This window comes from Ipomoea triloba, chromosome 13, assembly GCF_003576645.1.
Source record: "Ipomoea triloba cultivar NCNSP0323 chromosome 13, ASM357664v1".
NCBI classification, from domain to species: Eukaryota; Viridiplantae; Streptophyta; class Magnoliopsida; order Solanales; family Convolvulaceae; genus Ipomoea; species Ipomoea triloba.
In genome coordinates, this window is record NC_044928.1 from 30,412,814 (window position 1) to 30,437,641 (window position 24,828).

Sequence of the window (24,828 nt, forward strand, 5' to 3'; positions counted from 1 at the left end):
CAGTTACATCAAAAAGTAGCTGTAGTTGTGTTGAAAAGGAATCGCAGTGTATTATAAAAGAAACTGTAGTTGTCTTAAAAGGAAACTGAATAATAGTTTCACATATTTGAGTGTATAATGCCGACTGAAACTGTAGTTATATCGAAACAGAACTGTAGGGTAGTTTTGTTGAAAGGGAACTGCAGTATATATAAAATGGAACTGAATATGTTATACACACAGAGTTAACGGCGCGGAACGGAACCGTTTCAGCCGTTTCTTTTCATTAATCTAAACGACATCGTTTTGATACATGGACCACAATGTATTGTAGACCGCGGCTCACAGTAAAATTTGCGGAAGTACTCCTGACCCTTTGTTGAGGGAATAGCCATATTGGGTCTGGCAAAGTGAGAGTTGGCATTGGCTGGCAATAAATACATTTGAAAGACGTGAAAAATAATTCACATTCTTTTTTTAAAATCTAGATTGAAATTCCAATACATTGTTGTGATGCAAATTAAATGATCGTGTCCCTTACAAGAACAGTGGTCCAAGCAACTTACTTTCCACATGCAAAAATTACACTCCTTGAATTATATGATCCGAAAATTTGAACCTGACTCAATCTCTAGAAACGTCTATTGGTCTATTTGCTTATTAATTTCTCCAAATTGTTAATAAATCTTTATTTTAGCTACCAATAATTGAATTGTTCATATATATATTTGTCCAACAAATGTTTTTCACATGAAAAAAATGAGAGTGCATTGTTGAGTAAGGACCACTATACTATTACAGCAAGGGATAAGGTTTTATCCTTCCAGGCCATGACTCTAGCTTCAAAATTAAATCAAGCAAGTTCTAAAATGAAAAGTTATTCTCATTTGAATTGCTTAGTACATTCAATGCCCTTTTATATATATATATATATATATATATATATATATATATATATATATAGCTACAAATATACTAAGTCTTTCACTTTACAAGTTTAACTTTCATTGGAGTACTTTATTAATCTTTTTTATTTCAGCAGGTCAACTAGGAACAACCTAAACTAGATAATCTCATTGTCGTCTTTTTTGCTCGCTAAGACCAAAAGCTAAAGTTTATACAGTTCAATTGACAGCCTATGATAGTGGATGTGAGTTTTCCTCATCACCACTAAAAATAACAAATCTTTCATAATTATAATAACACAATATATAATCAATTGTCATGATAACGTAATAATAAGCACTTAATGACTATACGTATTGTATACAGTGTGCAATCATATTGGAATCAAATATATAAGTTGTCACCAAAGACTTTGGGGTCAAGCAGCACCCGGTGTACACTCCATTTGAAAGGGAGTGGGTTCGAGCCTCAGTGGAGTCATCTTTTGAAAAACCTTATTGAATTTGAGCCATGTTTTCAAATTTTCATGTAGACAAATTTGTTTTGGCCCCTCCCCTCTGCCATTACTAATTAAAGATGAAGTTGATAGGGAAAGGACAAAGTAAAGGCCGAAGGAATATGGATATGTGAAAAACGTGTATATCCTTTACAAGCGTTAATGATTGTAATTTCATAGACAAACATACCCATACTTATTACCTTCATTCTCTATAAAAGGGACCTCCAAGTCTTCCTAGTCTCCTCACCAAATCAAAATTGCTCATTTTCAATCTGCCTTTTGCTTTGCTTCTCAATTATCATCCAAGAAATCATGGCATCCGCAGTTCCTATGGACACCATAGCTGGACCATTTGGATTCGCCGGTGGAAATTTTTGGAGTTTCCGACCTGTAAACAAGATAAACCAGATAGTCATTCATTATACCACTGGTAACAACCCCATTGCCTTAACTTTTTCTAGCACTAGAGATGATGGTTCAAAGGATACAATCACAGTAGGAGGAGGAGGACCAGAAGTCGTCGTTAACACTGACACGGTTATACATTTAATTTTATACTATCTTACTTTAATTTTTCATTTGTGATTTATATGCTAGAAGTTGCTTCTCTTAGCTTATTACTAACTCTATTTAAATTAGAGGTAATTAATTTTTGCTTCATTCATGACATGTATAACAGGTGAATATTGGCGCGGATGAATACTTGGTTCATTTTAGTGGAACGTTGGGAACTTTCTTGAGTAACAATGTGGTACGTTCAATAAAGTTCACTACCAATTTGAAAGACTACGGGCCTTTTGGACCCAATGTTGGAGAGCCATTCATGCCTGTGAATGTCGTTCCCAATAAGATTGTTGGATTCGTTGGTCGCGCTGGATACTTTATTGATGCTATTGGTACTTATAATTCTGATAAGTGATCGATTTATAGTCACTCTCAATCTTAATGCTCCATTGGAACACGTCTATGTGTTGTTTGTTGAATAAGTTCCAAATGGTTTGAATAATGTTGTATTAAGCATTGCTTGTGTTTTATGGTTGTCAAATGTGCTCTCGTGTATGAGCGGCGGCATATTAATAAATAAAGTTGTTTTTATAGTTTGCTCTTTCATAATATATTATATATGTTGCTTAAATCAACCTTTTTATTGTAAAAAATGACTGAAAGTTAAAAACAAAATGTAATATCACCCTTATGAAACCATGACAAACTAAATTTCCACACCCAATGTAAAACTAAAGTTATGCTATACACTTACTCTAGGGTTCCACAGAACAAAATCCATACCATAGAACCTATACTAACATCCTTAACAATAAATCTAACTACACGTAACGGCATAAGTAGAAATTAATTTTAATCCAATCGAGTTGGTCAGACAATTGGATTGATACGAAAGATTTGAAGTTTAACTCCAAGAGAAGTTTATTAACTTTATTTATTTGAATCGATCAGTTATGGACAATCAAAGAAATAAAAGTTCAGATTGCCCATTTAATTAAATTGTTTAACGGACATTAACATTTATACGTACTATTTGTCTCCATTCAGATGGTAAGATGCACCTATATATCAGTCTCGATTGCACTACATGCTTTGAATGAATTATAAGTTATATATAGCTAATGTCGAAAACAAAACTTTATTTTCTAAGACTTAAGCAATTGTTAGTGCCACATTTCAATGATAATATGTTAAACTCAACTCTCTAGGCATTATTGAAACTATATAAGGAGGCATTGTGCCAAATGACAACATGCATAGCCTTTCTCATACACACCCACATTATTAGCTTTAATTAATTATCTATATATTTATTTTGATTATATTTTCTAATTAGAACCAAACAAAGACAATACATTTACAACTATCATAGATAAAAAATTTGTTTAGTTTTGACAAAGAAAAAAGTCTGTATAGAAATTTGAAAAGTCGAAATTGAATACCATCAAACTTTTAAAATGGTTAAAAGTCTTTTAAAATTTTGATTGAAAACACCACCTTAATCCTGACAAAGAGAAATTATAAAGAAGACAGGCGGTGTAATTTGATGACGTTGATTAATACTAATTATACTGACACATAATTTGAATGTCATTTTGTACCAAGGTCCACAATGCAAAATAGACCCTGATTCATGGTATAATTTTCTAGCAACATGTAGTCCGAGTTAAAAATATTACAAGAACTCTATAAATAGTATCCAAAAATGATAATAACAAATCAAATTGCAATTCCACTCCATTATTGTGATGTGATGCAAACGATCTTGTGTTGTCCTTTACAAGAAAAGTAGTCCAAGAAACTTACTTTCCACGTGCAAAAATTACACACTTAATTATTATGGCCCAAAATTTATGAACCTTTCCTCCCACATAAATAAAAAACAAAAATAAAAAAATTGTTGAACCATTCAATTACCCTCTATTATCCCATTTTTGTCACCTTTTCTTGTCACCAATCTTACCCTAAAAGGAATGGATTGAATGCTATTTGGAAGTTTCTTTAGATGTAGCTTTTGGAGTAGATGAATGAGTAAGACATACAAAGAGGGAAGCCTCGTGAACAAATTAAAAAACAGTAGCAAATTAAATATTTGATTCTTTCAAAAAAAATAAAATAATAAATTACAACACCCTTTCAATAATGTCATATGGATTGATACAAACACTAACAATAATAACAAACACGATAATAAAAATGATAACAACCAATATTTAGGTAGCATTTTGTTGGACATTTTTATATTTTATTATTGAGATTTGATAGCAATTATTCTTGAGAGTTGATATGGATGAAAGGCAAAGATGTGTTAGATTACAGATTTGAGGGCCAAGTTCAGCATTATGCTATACTATTAGAACGTTGTGCTGATTGAAATAAAATAATGTCTTCATTACTAACTATAACTTTTAGCATAATGGTAAGAATTTGATCTTAACAAAGGGATAAATTAAAAATCGGAGGAGACAGAGAGTGTGTGTTTAATTTTTTATTATTATTATTATTATTATTGTTGTTGTTGTTGTTGTTGTTGTTGTTGTTGATATATAACATTGGGTATTCCTATTATTTAAGACTAATTTAGTGACACTAACCCAGATTTAATATGAGTTGCACCATTTATTTAGGAAAAGGTTGTCCTAAAGTTGTTTTACATTATACACACGTTAAGATTAGAGTTTGACATTGTAGTTATGTTGGATAGAGGCTTGTAGAGTCAAGTCTAACATTCGACTATTGAAATATGACACTAACTACTGCAAACAATAGAAACAAACTAGCGACGGAATATTCCGTCACTATTCCTTTACAAAATTCGTCATTCAAATCATCGCGAAGAGGAAAATAACGACAGATTTGTTGTTTAGCGATGGAAAAATTCATCGCTAAATCTAGTGACAGATTAAGAATTCGTCGCAAGTGAATAGCAATGCTACTTTTAGCGACAGATTTAATCCGTCACTACTCACTTTAGCGACAATTATTTATTTTAGCGACGAAATGTTTTGTTGCCAGTTCTGCATTTTTTTTTTGTAGTGATGAAATTCCTTCGCCCTATGAGCCTACACCCTTGCTCGACATGATAGTGCGTGGAGGGGTAAATCACGCTATCTTAACGACCAATTAAGTGAGAAGACAATGTCTGGTGCCGCCTATAAAGAGCTCACCACATTGGATGTAGGTGGAACGTTTGAAATTTACCTGGATAACTATGTCTTATGGCCAATAAAGTTAACTACCGATGTGAAAGAGTAAGGGCCTTTTGACCCTAATGTTGGGTCTGGCAAAGTGAGAGTTGGCATTGGCTGGCAATACATACATTTGAAAGGAGTGCAAAATAATTGACTTTTTTTTTTTTTTTTTTTTTTTTTTTTTNTTTGCAATTCCACTCCATTGTTGTGATGCAAATTAATGATCTTGTCCGTTACAAGAAGAGTGGTCCAAGCAACTTACTTTCCACGTGTAAAAATTACACCCTTGAATTATATTGATCCAAAAATTTTGAGCCCAGACTCTCCAGAAGCAGTCTATTTGTCTATTTGTCTATTTGCTTATTTGTCTTTGAATTGTCATAGATATTTGCCCAAATAATTTTTTCACGTTAAAAAAATGAGAGTATATTGTTAAGGACCACTGTACTATTCCAGCAAGGGATAAGGCTTTATCCTTCCACGCCATGACCCTAGCTTCAAAATTAAATCAAGCAAGTTCTAAAATGAAATATTATTCTCATTTGAATTGCTTAGTACATTCAATGCCCTTGTATATATGTAGCTACATATATGCTAATAATAAGTCTTTCGTTTTACAAGTTTAACTTTCATTCAGAGTAGTTTATTTTTCTTTTAGATATGAGCAAGTCAACTATACATGCACAACCTAAACTCGTTAACCTCATTGTCGTCTTTTTTGCTCGCTAAGGCCAAAAGCTAAAGTTTATATAGTTCAATTCAGTGAATTCACAACCTATAATAGTGGTTGCAAGTTTTCCTGATCATCTAAAAAAATAACAAATCTTTCATAATTATAGTAACATAATATATGTCAAAGACCTTGTGTTCTACTGGCACTCGGTTGCACCTCCATATGGGAAGGAGTGGGTTCGTGGCAAAATATTGGCTCTTTGGGCTTCTCATTTGGTAACAGAGTCAATAGTATTCAAATACACATCAACATCTTTTCAACGAACACTTGACTTCCCTGATTCGTTTATAAGTTGTACTAACCTTAATGAGATTGAATTAGAGCCGTGTTTTCAAAATTTTAGTTAGACAAATTTGTTTTGGCCCTCCCCTCCCCTCCCCTCTGCCATTACTAATTCAAGATGAAGTTGATAGGGAAAGGACAAAGTAAAGGCAGAAGGAGTATGGATATGTGAAAAACGTGTATCCTTTACAAGAGTTAATGTTTTTAATTTCATAGACAAACTTACCCATACTTATTACCTTCATTCTCTATAAAAGGGACCTCCAAGTCTTCCTAGTCTCCTCACCAAATCAAAATTGCTCATTTTCAATCTTCCTTTTGCTTTGCTTCTCAATTATCATCCAAGAAATCATGGCCTCCGCAGTTCCTATGGATACCATAGCTGGACCATTTGGATTCAGCGGTGGAAATTTTTGGAGTTTCCGACCTGTAAACAAGATAAACCAGATAGTCATTCATTATACCACTGGTAACAACCCCATTGCCTTAACTTTTTCTAGCACTAGAGATGATGGTTCAAAGGATACAATCACAGTAGGAGGAGGAGGACCAGAAGTCGTCGTTAACACTGACACGGTTATACATTTAATTTTATACTTTCTTACTTTAATTTTTCATTTGTGATTTATATGCTAGAAGTTGCTTCTCTTAGCTTATTACTAACTCCAAATGTATTTGAATTAGAGGTAATTAATTTTTGCTTCATTCATGACATGTATAACAGGTGAATATTGATAACCCGGATGAATACTTGGTTCATTTTAGTGGAACGTTGGGAACTTTCTTGAGTAACAATGTGGTACGTTCAATAAAGTTCACTACCAATTTGAAAGACTACGGGCCTTTTGGACCCAATGTTGGAGAGCCATTCCATCCCGTGAATGTCATTCCCAATAAGATTGTTGGATTCGTTGGTCGCGCTGGATACTTTATTGATGCTATCGGTACCTATAATTCCGATAAGTGATAATATGATTGATCTATCACTCTCAATCTTAATGCTCCATTGGAACACGTCTATGTGTTGTTTGTTGAATAAGTTCCAAATGGTTTGAATAATGTTGTATTAAGCATTGCTTGTTTTATGGTTGTCAAATGTGCTCTCGTGTATGAGCATCATATTAATAAATAAAGTTGTTTTTATACTTTGCTCTTTAATAATATATTATATATGTGTCTGAAATCAACCGTTTTATTGTAAAAAAATGACTGAAAGTTAAAAACGTAATATCACCCTTATGAAACCATGACAAACTAAATTTGCACACCCAATGCAAAACTAAAGTTATGCTATACACTTACTCAAGGGTTCCATAGAACAAAATCCATACCATAGAACCTATACTAACATCCTTAACAATAAATTTAACTACACGGCGACAGATCTAGAAATTCATTTTAATCCAATCAAATTGGTTAGACAATTAGATTGGTATGAAATATTTGAAGTTTAACTCCCAAGAGAAGTTTATTAACTTTATCTATTTAAATTGGTCAATTATGGACAATCAAAGAAATAAAAATTTAGATTGCCCATTTCATTAAATTGTTTAACGAACATTAACATTTATACTAAAGTCGCTGAGGTTGTAGTTCTCATTCATCACCTTAACCGCCGCGTTCGAGTCCAGCTCCGCAATCAACCGCTGAAACACATTTTCTTTACCAAGCCGTAGACCTCCCTTAGCCGGGCCTTAGGCCCCACAACTTAGCAAACAAGTTATCTGTGACACCAATGTTGACCACGAAGCCTACGATCCAACTACCTTGAGTATCTCGGAACAACCTAACCCACTAAGTTCGTTGTATGTTTCCTATAACATGTGTATGTGTCTTACATTGTTGTGTCTTATGATATGTTATTGTGTACCTGAAATATATTATTAATTGTGAATAAACATGAGAAATGTGAAATTGAGCGCCCGTTTAAAATTTTAAGATCAAAACGATGTCGTTTTGAACCAGAGTCCACAATGTTATGGGACCTTGGTCCACGATATAAATTGTCCTATTAAAACCAACAAATTTGGAGTCTTTGGTATCCCACTCTAAAGCCAAATCTAGTTGTTTTCAACAATAAATAAAATTTTTGCTATGTTTTATAGATATGTGAAAATAAAAAGATAAAAACAACCTGTATTTATGAAAGTTTTGAAACCTACCGTAAAATATGACATGGATAGATAAAAAGTTAGTTTAGTTTTGACAGAGAAAAAGCCTGTAGAGAAAATTGAAAAGTCTAAATCGAATACTATCAAATTTTTAAAACTCTTAAAAGTCTTTAAAATTTTTGATTGAAATTTGAAAACACCCCTTAATTGTGACAAAGAGAAATTATAAACCAAAGAAGAGAGACGATGTGATTTGATGACATTGATTAATACTAATTGTTTAACAACTGACACATAATTTAAACATCATTTTTACCAAGATCCACAATGTAAGATACACCCTGATTCATTATATAATTTGCTAGCAACTCATTCTCCAATTTAAAATATTACAAGACCTCTATCAATAGTATTCATTTTAGAAAAAAAAAATTCTAAAATTGATAATAACAAATCAAATTGCAATTCCACTCCATTATTCTGATATGATGGAAATGATCTTGCATTGTCTTGTCCCTTACAAGAAGAGTGGTCCAAGAAACTTACTTTCCACGTGCAAAAAATTGGTGAGCCATTCAATTAGTCTCTATTATCCTATTTTTGTCACCTTTTCTTGTCGCGAATCTTACCCTAAAAGAAATGGATTGAATGCTATTTGGAAGTTTCTTTAGATGCAGCTTTTGGAGTATATATATGAATGAGTAACACGTACAAAGAGGGAAGCCTTGTGAACAAATTAAAAAACATTAGCAAATTAATTTTTATTTTTTTTTGAAAATTAGCAAATTAAATAATTGATTCTTTAGTACTCAATTTTTTTTTATTCTTTATAAAAAATTCCATAATTAAATATGGATTGATACAAATTAATACTAACAATAACAAACACGCTTAAAAAATGATAACAACCAATATTTAGGTAGCATTTGGTCGGACATTTTTATATTTTATTATTAAGTTTTGATACCAATTATTCTTGAGGGTTGAGATGGACAAGAGGAAATGACGTGTTGTATTACAGCTTAGATGGCTAATTTCAGCATCATGCTATCAAAATATCACGCTGACTGAAATAAGGTAATGTCTCCATTATTAACTATAATTTTTAGCGTAATAGTAAGCATTTGATCTTAAAAAAGGAATAAATTAAAAATTAGAGGAGAGAGAGAGTTTAATTTTTTATTATTATTATTATTATTATTATTATTATTATTTATTATTATTATTATTATTATTATTATATAACAATTCTTATTATTAGGAAAAGGTTGTCCTAAAGTTGTTTAACATAATACACACGTATAAGATTAGAGTTTGGCATTGCAGTTATGTTGGACAGAGGCTTGTAGAGTCAAGCCTAACATTCAACTATTGAAATATGACACTGTCTACTATATAAGTATAAGAAAATTTTTAATAGTAAACATTTGACATCATTTTTAAATGCACCTTGCGATAATGTTTCAAAATAAGTTATTATTTTAAGTTTATCATATTTTACATACCAAACAGAGTTATATATAACTTATTTGTAGTTAAAAATATAAGCTCTACTAAACAGAACCATATATAAAAGGGACCTCCCTATCTTCCACTCTGCATACCAAACTTTCTCATTTTCAATTAGTACTAATCAACATAGCTTAATTAACTTAGTATTAATCAATGTCATCAAAATTCATCTAAACATAATCCCAAAACATGATTTGTCTATGGAAGCATCTAAATTATGTATACCGGCCAATAATTCACCCCTTCAAATTAATTGCTAATTAATAAGTCATTATATATTTCAACTACCAAGAATTGAATGGCTCATAGATATTTTTCCAACTAATTTTTTAACGTGGAAAAAATCAGAGTACATTGTTAAGGACCACTGCACTCTTCCAGCAAGGGATAAGGTTTATCCTTCCACGCCATGGCTCAAGCTTCAAAATTAAATCAAGCAAGCTTGTGCTTTAATAGGTTGAGAAAGTAATTATGAACAGATACTGCAGGGTAACAGAATGCTACTAGAACATAGTTTCGGTTGATTATGTGGACAGGGAGCAGAACATACCTACAGTGCAATAGCTAGTGGTTTGAATCGGTCAGTTATGGACAAGCTACCTGATTTACATGGCTTGAGTAATGATTGCCCTAAAGTTCTTTAACATATATAATAGACACATATATGATTATATCATTTGACATTATTGCAGTTATGTTGGGCGGAGGCTTGCAAGGTCAAATCCAGCATTCGCTATCTGTAGACAAGTAAAAGGTTAAAAATTAAAATTATGTATGCCCTACATACTAGGTATATTTTTTTACATAATATTAAGTGATTGAACTCATTATATCAACCGTTCGTTTATCAATTACTTCAAATCGCTAATAAATCATTTTTTTCAATGCAACTACTAAGATTGATATGTTTAAAAGTAGTGTGAGTGAGAAATATATAAAAATCTGCTCAAATGCGGTTGTGCCTTCCTGTGTGGTCGGTGCGGTATATACCACTAGTGTTAACAAAATACACTACTAATGTTAGGAAAATGCACAATGAAAATGCACAGAAACACTACATAACTCTCTTGTCCCTAATTGTGCATTTCCGAATGTGGTGTATATCTGCATACCTAGTAGTGTATTTTTTGTATGATGCGTACGTAATGGTGCATATTTGTATTGTGCATTTTTATAACACTAGTGGTGTATATCGCACAGATCCCACGAGAACGCACAACCGCGAATTCTACTCTATTGATATATATGAAAAACATGAATCTTTAGAAGCATTGTATTAATAATATTTTAAATATCTTAAACGACAAACTTATGTATTTCATGCTACCACGAGAGTACTTGGCTTCACTCCATCTCTATAAAAGGGACCTCCAAGTCTTCCTTTTCTGCACACCAAACTTTAATTCTCATTTAATTTAATTTTCATTCTTAATTCCTTTTGCTTTTCAATTATCATCCAATGGAGTGGAATTGGACCGATAGCGTAATCGGACCTACGGGATATCCCCGTGAAAGCTTCTTTAGTTTCCGGCCAAATCAAAAGATCGATAAAATTGTTATTTCTTATGGTACGCCGTCAAACCTCATTATTGTTGGTTTGACTTTTTTCTCCTCTAATGAAGATGGTTCAACGGATACACTCACAATAGGTGGAGGTGGCAAAGATAGTGTGGTCATCCGTAAAGACACGGTATACATTTAATTTTGTACATCTTAATTTCATTTATTGTTTATGGTATATATGTTCAAAGTCTCTTTCTATCATATATATATATAGAGAGAGAATTACGTTCAAATGCGGTGATAGGGTTCATGTGCGGTTGTGCGGTTAAATGAGAGTCATTGATTTTGCCTAAATTAACGTTCAGGATTAAGAGCATTCTTATCAATGAAATTCTTTCGCGGTTTTGAGAAGTTTTTGTGAGTATGATTAGTAAAGAGAATATGGGAAGAAAACGAAAAAAAAAAAAAAAAAAAAGAAACAAAAACAAAAATCTGACAAAAGAAAGAAAGAAAAAAAAAAGTAATGTTAATGTCAGAGTGGCCACCAACTTGCCCCAGCGGGCACGTGAGGAACACGCGCTCGCTGGGGCGCGAATTGCCGCCCAATCGGCCCTTGTGCTGCTTTTTTTTTCTTCTTCTTCTTTTCCTGGAAGAAACCCACAATTAATTTGCCTTCCCATCAGCTTCATTCTTCAAGCTTCAGTTTTTATTCTGACATTAAACCTTAAAAAAACCACTGATAATTTTTACATCTAGGTCAAATTTAAGGTGAGCGATTTTTCTTCTTAAGGTGCGTGATTTTACTTCTTAAGGTGCATGATTTTTGTGCTTAAGGTGCGTGAGTTTGTGCTTAAGGTGCGTGGGTTGTGTGCTTAATGTGAATAGTTATTGAAACTTAAGGTGTGTGATTTTCCTTCTAATCTTAAGATGTGTGATTTGTATGCTTATGCGTGACCTGTTGAAACTTAAGGTTCTTAAGATGTGTCATTTGTGTATTTTAAGGTGCGTCATTTTAATGCTTAAGGTGCTATATAATTAAGTTTTTCTTGATACATGACATGTATAAATAGGTGCTTTTTGATGGCGCAAATGAATACTTGACCGGGATAAGTGGAAGGTTTAGCGTTTTCGACGATCCAACTTCGCCAATCTTATATTGTATAAAATTTACCACCAATCTAAGAGAGACCAGGATGTACGGAGTTGAACTTCAAAGTTCACCGCTATTTAACTTGAATGCTCCGGATGGCGACAAGATTGTTGGGTTTCTTGGTCGATCTGGACCGTATATTAATGCTCTTGGTGTTTATCATACAAAGGCCTGATTATATTGTCACTCTCAAGCTAATAAATGCTCCATTGGAACATGTCTATGTGTGTTGTTTGTTGAATAAGTTCCAATTGGTTTGAATAATGTTATATTAAGCAAGCATTGCTTGTTTTATGTTTTTCAAATGTGCTCTCATGTATGAGCATTTTAATAAATAACGTTGTTTTTATACTTTGCTCTTTAATTTAATTAATATACCAATTAGCTTTTTGGTGTCATTTGTCGAAAATGATTAATTTAATATACCAAAGGAGGTTCTGTCTTGGCTGGAAAATCGTGGGACAGCCCTAGTCCGTGTGCACACAGATTGCTCATCTCTTCACCCCTTGCTGACAAAGCATGTTCCTGAACCCCATTCTTATGTGGGTATTGTTGTTTCTGATTGTATATGCATTTTGAATTCTTTTCCTTCTTGTTCTATTGGTTTTATTCCTAGAACCTCCAATTTTTTAGTTCATGCTTTAGTTACAGTAGCCTATTCTTAGGCTAGTTCGATGTTTTGGGATGATTTCCCCCTGACTTTGTTGCTTCTTTAGTTCATTAATGCATTGATGGTTTTATTTTCAAAAAAAAAATAATAATAATGCTTGTTTTATGTTTGTGATCAAATGTGCTCTCATGTATATATGAGCTTATTAATAATCAACTTTGTTTTTATACTTTTTTTTGGATGTAACCTAGGATTTTCACCGTCAAACACAATGACTAATCTCCTTTTATTAGATTGTTTTCATACTTTGCTCTTTAATTTAATATACTTTTTGTTGTCATTTGTCGAAAATGATTTTTAAAATGAAACAGTACAAACTCCGAAAATATGTAACATACACGGCCGTAGGAAGTAATTATTTACCACGGCGGTCACTTACATGGCACTTCAAAAACCACTGTGTATGTGTAAAAAAAAAAATCGCCGTAATAACTATGTTTTGTAGTAGTGCCCGTTGGTTGGGACATTGATTTTTTGGGTAGAAAGAGATTGATAAAGTATAAAGAATCATGAACGATTCAAAAAAAAAATTGTATATATACTAGTGCAAACCATATCAAAACCTTCGCAACTTCATTTTTCCCAACTCAAATAGGTACACTTTGAAAATCAATTTCTCATTCACCGGTTGTCCGTTTTGAGTGTATAATATATCATATTAAACCTTGTACTTAGGAGAACTTAGCTTAAATCCGCTTAAACCCGATTGACTCAAATGGAAAGTGAACTATACTCAAAACTTTGCTCAAAATGACCATTATTTTACATGCCATTTTTAGCTAGTTTTTCTATACATAATAGAAAACAACACTTTAATATTTTATTAGAGAATATGATGCATATGACAATGGTGAAATAATTAATAATAAAAATATTGACACAACTACAACAAAATAATTTGGAGTAAAATTAGAGTATGAGAAGTAAACATGTATATTGTATCACCAATTGTGAACCACAATAACGCACCATCACGTTAAAAATAAAATTGAAGGTTATTATCGAAGCCCTTTTTTGTGACGAGAAAAACTAATAGTCATTGAGAGTGTGTATCGAATAAATATTTTTTGTAATAATTCGCAAACTATATAAAGCAGACTCCACCAAAAATATATTGATAAAAATTAAACTTGTGACCTTCTAGTATAAAAATTATGTTTCACCAATTTTTTGGAGCTAACGTAAACCTTTCTTGCCAAGCTCAATAATTTAAAAATAACTATAGTTATAATTATCAAGATCAGAAGAACAGAGGGAGAAATAGAATAAAAGGAAAAGGATATTATTATTATACACCTAATAATAGGCGCAACATTATTTATTAATATACTCACACAAACATGAGAGCATATATGAGAAACATAAAACATGCACCGCTCCATACAACGTTATCAAACCATTTAATTTGGAACTTATTCAACATAACAACCAAAACCTAAAGGTGTTCTAATGGAGCATTAAGCCTCAGAGTAATGATATAATCGCTTATGGTGCATTATAAGTACCAATAGCATCAACATAGAATCCAGCTCGACCAAAGAATCCAACAATCTTGCTGCCATTCTGAGCCTGGAAGTTGAATGGCGTTCCAACATTGGGACCGTATGGCCCGAACGTTCTAACGTTGGTAGTAAACTTTATAGATCGTAACACATTGAACGACATATCAATGAAAGGCCCAAAAGTTCCGCTTATCTCGGTCAAGTATTCATCCGCGCAATCAATATTAATCTATTCAGGCACATCGTGAATCAATAAAAAGTTGGAAAGAAAGCAACTTAAAACATATATATCACAAATATAATAATAAATTAAACAAAAATATACAAAATTAAATGTATAACCATGTCGTTACGGATGACGGTGGTATCTGTCCCACCTCCACCAATTGTGAGGGTATCCTTTGAGCCATCATTATTAGTCGAAGAAAAAGTTATACCAATGGGATTGTTATTTCCCGGCCCACCAGATGAAATAACAATTTGATTGATCATGTTAACAGGTCGGAAACTCCAAAAGTTACCGCCGTTATTTCCCAATGGACCCGTTGCGGCATCAGTAGAAACTGCCATTGTTTGTTGAATGATAATTGAAAAGCAAATGGGAGAATGAAAATTAGAAAGTTTAGTGTGGAGACAAGGAAGAATTGAGGTCTTTTTATAGAGAGTGAAGTTAAGTAAAAGGTAGGGTGAAATACATAATGAGTTGTCCAACTAATTTTTGTTCACGTCGGAAGTGATGAGTTGCTACTATACTTGCCAGCATAACATGCATATGAGGTGACTGCCCAACTTAATTTGATGTTAGCCAAGCTTGGCGTTTTGCATATTTGAAGATACAATCGTGGCATGAATAGTAAAATCTTGTATCGGGTTCAAAATTACATTCAGGTTATGTATATGTAATTAACATATTATGTGTTTGCAGTTATTATATTATGTGTCTGTAGTTAATAGATTATGTGCATGAAATGTTGCGAAAATCTCGCTTAGTTAGGCGCCGATTAATCCCCGCCACCTAGGCGCTAGGCGCTGGTTGACCGCCTAGCGTATCGATCACCTTAAATAGTGGTCTAGGCGGCTGGCCAGCTACGCGACCCCCTAAGTTCCGCATAGGCTGCCTAAGCACCGCCTAGGCCTCCTAGGCGCCGACTAGACCTTTTAGGCACTGACTAGACCGCTTAGTCGGCCGATTAACTATTGTTTTTTTAATGGGTTATTTCACTCAAAACAACATCGTTTTTAGTGAAATAACCTTAAATTGTACAAACTCTAGATATTTTTTAGGTTAATATTTAATATTTAGTATTAACTATTAAAGTATTATATAATTTATAATTATTAGTCTTTAAAAAATTAAAAATATACTTAAACAAATTTTTGAAAAACAAAAAGTAAAATTAAAAAATATCTGGGCGCCTAGGCGCCGATTAATCCCTGCCCAGACGTCCTAGGCACTAGGCCCGAGCGCCTTGCGATTTTTTCAACCATGTGTGCATGTAAATTAATTGAAAGCACGTTAACTATAGAGGTATAATATGTCAACTGTGGGGACATAATATGCAAATAATATTATTAAATGAATATACATAATATGTTAACGACAAACACAATTTTTGGACCATTGTCTACAATGCAAGGTGGATTTGGATCCATGGTATAACAATTGATATCCTTTACCCATGAACCCGCCCCTAAACTAATCTAACTTTGAGACTCAATACTAGGGGTGTAAACGAATCGAATCGAATCGAGTCAAATACTTCAGAATTCGATTCGAATTCGATTATTTTGATGAGTATTCGAATTCGAATTCGTTTAGTGTTCGAATCCTAAATTCCGATTCGTATTCGATTCGACTCGAATATTCGAATTCGAATTCGAAATGGCTATTTTAATTTTTTTTCTAAATTTTTCAATAAATTAAGATCAAATATAACAAAAATTGCCGCGGCCGTGAAGATTGTTGCCTTCGCCGAACGACAGTGGCCGTGAGGAGTTGTTGCCCTGCCTTGCTGAGTTGCTCTCCTTGTTGCCGTGCTTCCTTGCCACGACGGTGGTCTGCCGTGAAAAGGGGAGGACAAGAAGAGGGCGAAGCAGTTGGTGGAAGAGGCGAAGTTGGGAACTACGGCTACCAAACTAGGAAGACTGAAGGGTGAAGCACTAAAGCGGCTACTCTCACTTTTATTTTAATTAGTTTAGGATTTATTTTACTAGTTTAGTTTCTTTATATATATATATATATACAATTTTATTCAAATGTGGCCGCGCCCTTACGTGCGGCCGTGCGGTTTACACCACTCAATGTTAAGAAATGCAGCACTCAATGTTACGAAATACACCACTCTTCGCGGCCACAACTGAACATGATCCTATATATATATATATATATATATATATATATATATATATATTTTTATTCAAATGTGGTCGTGCTCTTAGGTGTGGCCAGGCGGTTTACACCACTCAATGTTAAGAAATGCACCACTCAATGTTAAGAAATGCACCACTCAATAACATTGAGTGGTGTATTTCATATTTAAGAAATACACCACTGAGTGGTGTATTCCGTAACATTGAGTGGTGCATTTCTTAACATTGAGTGGTGTAAACCGTACGACCGCACGTAAGGGCGCGGCCACACCTGAACATGACCCTATATATATATATATATATATATATATATATATATATATATATATTCGAATACTATTCGAATTGAATCTATCCTAATTTGTATTTGGATTTGAATAACATTCGAATCAAAATGTGTATTCGAATTCGGATTCGTATTCAAAATATTCGAATTCGAATATAACTATTCGAATTCGAATCAAGAATAGAATCAAAATTATTTGATTTGTTTACACCCCTACTCAATACAAAACAGTACACTTTTGTGCACAAGGAATCAATCCCAAACACATACATGAACATAAGTGATAGGAATCAGACCTCACCCTATTGCTAGAAATACCTCTTAGTTGCACGCATAGGCTCTGTATAAAGGATTGCAACTCATTTGGGCTACACCCCAACATTCTGCTTTAGTTGCACCATATAGGCTCAGCTTATAACTTATTTTAAGCTATTAATAAGCTATAAGCTTTGTTTGGTAATGTTCCCAAAATAAGCTAGTAGCTTAAAATAAGAATTTATTTTAAAACGCTAGTTTCAAAAATAAGCTAGGAGTTTCCTAACATTTTTTTCATCTTTATCCTTATTATTTTAAATAAATGGCATCATTTACCCCTCCCAATTAAAACCATTTTGACCATTTCTCTTCAATATGTTTGGTTGTAATTCTAATTTGAAATTTGTGTGTTTAAACATTAATTTTTGTATGAAATTAATTTTATGAACTATAAACATTTTGTTTGTTTTTTGAGAAGATAAACATTTTGTTTTACTGTATATATTTTCAAATATATGGTAGCAAGATGTAGAATAGAGCAAACACTTGTTTTTCTTTCCTTTCTTTTCTTTGTTTTGTATTTTTCTTACAATTTAAATTATGCAAGTTTATTTTCCTTATGCTTTATGTTATTTACTTTTCTTCTTCTTTTAATTTATTTTCATTATGCTTATTTAGTTTAGTTTGGGTTTAAGGTAGGAATTTATTATTTATCTTGATGCTACCTTGCTAACAATTTCATAAGGAGAAGAATTATAATCTTGAATCATAAGCTTGTACAAGGAGGTATGTTTGCATCTTGTTAATAATTACTAGCTATTTTTATTGGCAAGTAATTGGAGAGTTCTTCCTACAACGAAAGTTGGGTAAAAACTCAAGTTACAACCCAATATCTCGCTACGAAAGTAGGGGACGAATTGGGGGCTGAATATACCGAGGGACTTCAATGGCTCGAGGTTGAATCACACATATTGTGATAAATCTCTTGCTCTAATTCAAAGGACGGAATGTTCTTGAATTCATTAGTGTATGGCCATCTTGATGCATAATTATTATTATCCCTAATCTATGAGTATATGTAGCATCTTGATGGTAATAACTCCAAGTTTAAATCTCATCTTTATTTCTTATGTTTTTAATTTGTTAGTTAATTTATGTTTATGATTGTGCTTGGATTCTCGTTAGTGGGTTAAAAAGTTCTAAAAGTAAATAATTGCACAAGTACGTGTCATAACGTCAATCCTCAGCGGAACGACAAAATTAAACCCAAACTATATCTTATTTTTGACTGCGATCAATACACTTTTAAGCATAATGGCTAAGTTAACAACTCTTTAGTTTTTAGCTTATAGCTTATAGCTTTTCAGGTTTCAACTACCTTTTCAGCTAGGTTTGCTAAACATAGCTATAAACAGATTTTATAGATAAAGTCCATAATATATTCCCTCGCGGAACCCCATAGTACTCAGGTAATTTATATCATAGACCAGGGTCCACATAGCTATGGACGATGGTTTGAAACAACGAGATACAGAATTCATACTCGTAAAGTACAGAATTTCATAACACAAAATACAAAAAAAAAAAAAAAAATTACAACACAAGACACATAGCATAGCATTATGGATCCAGCTGGATTGAAAAGACGAGGTACATAATTCATACTCGTAAGGTACTGAATTTCATAACACAAGACACAAAAAATCATAGCACAAGACATACACATATTATAAATTTATTTATTTTTCAAATCTGATTTAGGTACATAATTTGTGTTCATAGACACAAAATTCTGCAACAAAAGATCAAACACTGAAATTCATAACATAAGACACAATTACTAATTTGTTTCAGCTTTCAGGTACATAATTCATTCTCATAAATCATAAGATACAGAATTTTATAACGCAAGACACAAAAACTCATAACACAAAACACAAACAAATGAACTAGGGTCTCTATGGTATAACGATCACAGATGGCTTTATCTATAACAACCTTGTAACAACTATCATATTGACCTTAATCCAACTATGTGTGTAAACATGAGAAGGCGTCTAAAGTAAGTATTGACCAGTATTTATTTTTATTATTATAATGCATAACCCGATTTTCCATACACGTCTGTGGACTATAATAAGGAAGAAGAATTTGATATTTTATAAGAGAATATGATCCATGCATGCATGTGACAATGATGAGAAAAAAAAAATCAATCTGGCCAATTTAATGGAATAGTATATCTAGTGGATAGAAATCACACTAAAAGTTTGACATAATAAGGTTCGATTCTTGGCATCTGACTTTGGATTATGCATAGCTTTATACAATTTCTTTTTGAATTTATTTGAATTTGCATTGAATTTCTTTTGCACAGAAGTGTACAATTTGATGTTGAGTCAGTATTAATTAATCTCGAATTACCTATGGACATAAGAAGACGGGTTCAAGATATTGTCCAATACAATCTGCAAAATATGTTTAGCTGAAAGAATTTCAAAAGTAGGAGGACGGAGGAGATTAAAGATAATCCTAATTTAAATTCAGTGTATAATATTATATTATTTTATACAATTTGGTATTCAAATTCATGTTCCGATCCCGTGACCGGACGGCCTTCTTAATTTTTTTATTGTAGTATAGAAATGTGACCACCCATTTACAAAAATAAAGAATTATATATGCACAAAGATAGCTCAATTAATTACAAAGGTAAAATTTAAAAATAAAGATCATGATCGAGTATCACCAGCGACAGTGTGGTGGTAACCTATAAAAGTGAGGGACTCCTTATACGCAGTAAATAAATGCTTTGATCTGTCGGGTCAGATTGGTGAAAAAAGTTATATATTTCTGGTAACCACCATAAATTGTTATTACATTATTACGCTAAAACAGACAAGATGGTAAATTGCATGAATAATCTTTGAAAACTAGGAACGCTCTTCCTGCGACGGATAAGGTTTAATAATAAAAAATGACACATCGATTTGAAAACTAGGAACGCTCTTCCTGCGACGGATAAGGTTTTATATTCCCATGCCACGACTCATTCACATCCGATAACTATAATAACAAACAACTTGATATTTTATAAGCTAAGACAGTATGCTGATGCATATATGCATGTGAAATTAATGATGGAATAATTAATTAAAAAAATTGACATGACTACAATAAAATAATTTAGAATAGAATTATAGTATCAGAAGCAAAACATGAATATATATTATATGAATATGCACAGTACAAGTTAATAGACTGTTCTCATTAGGAATCAAACTTAACTACGTATACTAAATTAATTGCTCAATAAACTTAGTTGGATTGTCAAATCAATTGTTTGACAAACATAGCAAACTTGTCCTCTACGTATCGAAATACTTGTTTAACCATGAGAAGGTTCTGGTAAAAAATACGGATTTGCCTGCCCTATATCTCGAATATAGCTACCCACCCCTCTTATATTTTCTTTCCAATAGTCTCATCCTTACATGTGATTTTTTAATCAGATAACTAACTTCCTTTTTAACTAATGATGGATCAGCGCCGGAGAAATTAGCAATTTTCCTCTATACACCTATAAGTGCCTCCCTATCAATGGTTTGTTTTTATTTGACTTTTATATGGATATGGGCATGTGCACCTTTAGCTTCATTAACAATTCCCTCAAGTGGTACGCTAGATTATATTCCCACTCTTAGCTTCATTATATTCCTCTATAAAAAGGGCCTCTAATTCTTCCTAGTATGCACACCAAATCAAACTTGCTCATCTTCATTCTTCCTTTTGCTTTAATTTAATTCCCAATTATCATCTAAGATATCATGGCAGTTTCTATGGATACCATAGTTGGACCATGGGGATATAATGGTGGAGATGTTTGGAGTTTTCGACCCGTCAGGAAGATAAATGAGATAGTTATTTCCTATGGTGGTTATGGTACCAACCCTATTGCCCTAACTTTTTCTTGCATTAAAGATGATGGTTCAAAAGATACAATCACAGTAGGAGGAAGTGGGCCGGATATCGTCACTAGTACTGACACGGTTCTACATCTAACTTTGTACATTTTAATTTAATTGATTGTTTGTGATATACAATAAAAGTTGAATTTTCTCGCTTTTTTCTATATACATATATTTAGAACTAACTTTTGTTTGATTAATGATATGTAAAATAGGTGAAAATTGATGGCGCGGATGAATACTTGACTGGGATAAGTGGAACGACTGGAATTTACCTGGATAACAATGTCTTACGATCAATAACGTTTACTACTAATGTAAGAGAGTACGGGCCATACGGCACCATTGATGAAACACCATTCAAATCCAACATTCCAAGTGGGTACGAAATTGTTGGATTCCTCGGTCGTTCTGGATACTATATTGATGCTATTGGTGCTTATATTGCACGTAATTAATTATATATATCAAACTTAATAATGCTCCATTGGAACACGTCTATGTGTTGATTGTTGAATAAGTTCCAAATGGTTTGAATAATGTTGTATTAAGTGTTGCTTGTTAATTTTATGTTTGTCAAATGTCCTTTGATGTATGAGATTTGTTGATTCGTCAACTCTTGTTCATACTTATCAATAAATACCGTTATTTTTATATTTGTTCTTTAGTATATAATGTGTATTGGATCTATCAAATCATTTTATTGCAAAAAATGATTTTTAAAATAAAAGAAATATAAAAAGAAGAGGAAAAGAAACCATATTGAAGTGCTTTCCTCTTTGGTTTTCAATTCTTCACGGCCGCCTCCGTGAAGCAAGCGAATTGGAGGCGGTGTCCGATCCTCTTCCCTGTTGCCATTTCCATCTCAAATAGCGTCCACCTTCATTGTCTTATCTGCATTCACGGTTTCCTCTTCCATCTTCACCGCTACCGGTCGTTACTCTCTTATTTTTGCACTGTTATTTCCATTTGCTTTGTTTTATTTGTTTAATTTTATTTGCAGTTTTTGTGTTTTTCCTCTCGTTGTTTTGACGATTTTCTTTCTCTCATTTACTTGGCGAGTTCTTTTTTCATAATGCGTGAAACCATAAAACTAGTCATAGCATACGTGAATCTCATCCTAGGTGACAAACATGACAATGAAAAAGAGACTCCTATGAACTATGATATTCAGTTCAACCCGATGGAAATATTGTCAATGGATAGAATAATTGAAATAGATACTCAGGTGGTGTGCAAGACTATTCAACCAGTGCTGGTCTTGGGTACGTTTGACCAAATCATTAAAAAAGCTTTAAGTTCCTTCAAACAATTCAGCTTCAAATTTGTGAAATGCGAATCAAGTTTTCTATGCTAGGGAAGTTGTTTATATGTCTGACTGTAATAAATGTTTGACCATTCCATTGATCTTTATTTTAATCGTTTCACCCTATGATTAATGAATTATCTTCTTTATTTTCAAAAATAAAACAAATATAAGATCATCACACTTAGCTTATAAAACAAAGATGTCAGTATGTGATACTAATTTCATATGATCAAACGATTACTATTACACTAAGAGCTATGGTTCAAGTTGTGTAGTAGTCAACACCGTGTTCCGATGACAGAATACTAGATTCAACCCTCCAAACTGCCGCCCAACACAAGACAAACTAAAAATTTACCGATCACATAACTTGAGTCTTGAGGTCAAGGATTTCACTTAACAAATTTAATTTTCCACACCTCAAAAGGAGTAGCCAAGTTGGTGGAATATAACTTTGGTATCTAAACATCACAAGATCGATTTTTACCAACACCCTTTCGTTCAAGCCCGCCGCACAAGGTCTTCCTAGTGTGGTTTACCTCTCATGGCTTGTATGATTTGCACGTTATTACTTATTATTACATAGAAGTCATACACACCCTCGGATAGTGATTACATGTTAAACTCTTCATTAAAAAAAAAATTGCCAAAAATGTTTTGAATCCCTTTACTATATTTCATCTAACCATTTCTAACATCTTTAATAATCAATCTAAGAAACAACTCTATTGGCTAATAAAAATTATTACAGATGGTAGTATTATGTGATTTTATATATATTATTTTTTTTAATGGATACTACCCTCCTGAAATTTCAATCCTAGTATTCATCTCCCACTAGCTACTTGATTAGATTTTCTCTATTCGATTATTAAGTAGATTTGTTTTTAACTTGTGGTGGGTCAAAACTCAAATAATTATTGGGTTATACCATGGATCAGGATGTACCTTATATTGTAGATCATAGTCCAAAAATAATTTTCAAATTTTATTTTATTAGTTGACACATTCTATACCTGTAATTGACATTTTTTGTACATGTAGCTATAATATTATGTGTCAACAATTATTTTGTATTTGTAGTTAACACATTCTATACGTGTAGTTGACAGTTTATGTACCTATAGCTATTATATTATGTGTCAATAATTATCAAATTATTTGTTTATATGTACAGAAATTGTAACGATGGGTACAGAATGTGTTAAACTAAATCTTCTGTAATTTTTGTCAACAATTATTTTGTACTTATAGTTAACACATTCTGTACTTGTAGTTGACAATGTGTGTACCTATAGCTATCATATTATGTGTCAATAATTATCAAATTATTTGTTTAACAGTTAACGGTAGGTATAGAATGTGTTAACTAAATATACCTAATTTTTGTATCATGATTTGCAATAGGAACCCTGGTCCGTGACTCCATGGTATAACAATTGTAATTATTAGGCACCTAATGAAAATGAAAATAAAGTGTGTGTGTGTGTATACACACACACACACACACACATATATATATATATATATATATATATGGGTGCGCTCTAATGAGAACAGGTGCCCAGGAGAGAAATAAGAACAATCCATAGTCGTCCATGTATCCAGATCAACAAATCAGATGTAATTTTAAAAAAATGACGCAGTGGCATTTTGTAAATAACTCGATAATTACAAGTGCAAGTAAAACCATTTACAAGTGCACCTATTTTCACTTACAAGTGTAAATAATTTACCTAGTTAACATTCGTGCACTTAGGTGCAACTAATTATACCATTAGGTTCAACTAGTTATAACGTTAGGTACACTTAATATTGATGCTCAATGTACATTTTACTTGCACATGTAATACATTTTACATGCACTTATGCACTTATTTTCACTTACAAGTACAAGTAATTTACCTTGTTAGCATTCATGTACACACCTAAGTGCACCTAGTTATAACTTTAGGTGCAACTATATCTGAACACGTGACGCATTGCAAAGCGTTCTCAATTCTCTCCTAGGCGCATCCTTTTCATTTGCGCAATTCTATATATATATATATATATATATATATATATATATATATATATATATATATATATATATATT

General features: G+C 32.7%; 5 protein-coding genes across 5 annotated transcripts; 4 read left to right on the plus strand and 1 right to left on the minus strand.

The window, feature by feature from the left end:
* The first annotated feature begins 1,623 nt into the window (after nt 1-1,623).
* Nucleotides 1,624-2,494, plus strand: LOC116001940 (mannose/glucose-specific lectin-like). The gene is made up of 2 exons (XM_031241908.1): nt 1,624-1,921; nt 2,064-2,494. Exons 1-2 carry the CDS (start codon nt 1,697-1,699, stop codon nt 2,301-2,303), a joined length of 465 nt encoding a protein of 154 aa, XP_031097768.1. The 5' UTR covers nt 1,624-1,696; the 3' UTR covers nt 2,304-2,494.
* A 3,877-nt stretch (nt 2,495-6,371) lies between these two features.
* Nucleotides 6,372-7,252, plus strand: LOC116001938 (mannose/glucose-specific lectin-like). The gene is made up of 2 exons (XM_031241906.1): nt 6,372-6,670; nt 6,819-7,252. Exons 1-2 carry the CDS (start codon nt 6,446-6,448, stop codon nt 7,059-7,061), a joined length of 468 nt encoding a protein of 155 aa, XP_031097766.1. The 5' UTR covers nt 6,372-6,445; the 3' UTR covers nt 7,062-7,252.
* A 3,858-nt stretch (nt 7,253-11,110) lies between these two features.
* Nucleotides 11,111-12,754, plus strand: LOC116001936 (jacalin-related lectin 23-like). The gene is made up of 2 exons (XM_031241904.1): nt 11,111-11,407; nt 12,291-12,754. Exons 1-2 carry the CDS (start codon nt 11,177-11,179, stop codon nt 12,543-12,545), a joined length of 486 nt encoding a protein of 161 aa, XP_031097764.1. The 5' UTR covers nt 11,111-11,176; the 3' UTR covers nt 12,546-12,754.
* Nucleotides 12,755-14,369: 1,615 nt separating this feature from the next.
* On the minus strand, nt 14,370-15,149 carry LOC116001937 (mannose/glucose-specific lectin-like). The gene is made up of 2 exons (XM_031241905.1): nt 14,885-15,149; nt 14,370-14,771 (listed from the first exon to the last, which is right to left on the minus strand). The coding sequence occupies exons 1-2, from the start codon at nt 15,110-15,112 to the stop codon at nt 14,526-14,528; spliced, it is 474 nt and encodes a 157-aa protein (XP_031097765.1). The 5' UTR covers nt 15,113-15,149; the 3' UTR covers nt 14,370-14,525.
* Nucleotides 15,150-21,203: 6,054 nt separating this feature from the next.
* On the plus strand, nt 21,204-22,077 carry LOC116001941 (mannose/glucose-specific lectin-like). The gene is made up of 2 exons (XM_031241910.1): nt 21,204-21,502; nt 21,637-22,077. Exons 1-2 carry the CDS (start codon nt 21,281-21,283, stop codon nt 21,877-21,879), a joined length of 465 nt encoding a protein of 154 aa, XP_031097770.1. The 5' UTR covers nt 21,204-21,280; the 3' UTR covers nt 21,880-22,077.
* The last annotated feature ends 2,751 nt before the right edge of the window (nt 22,078-24,828 follow it).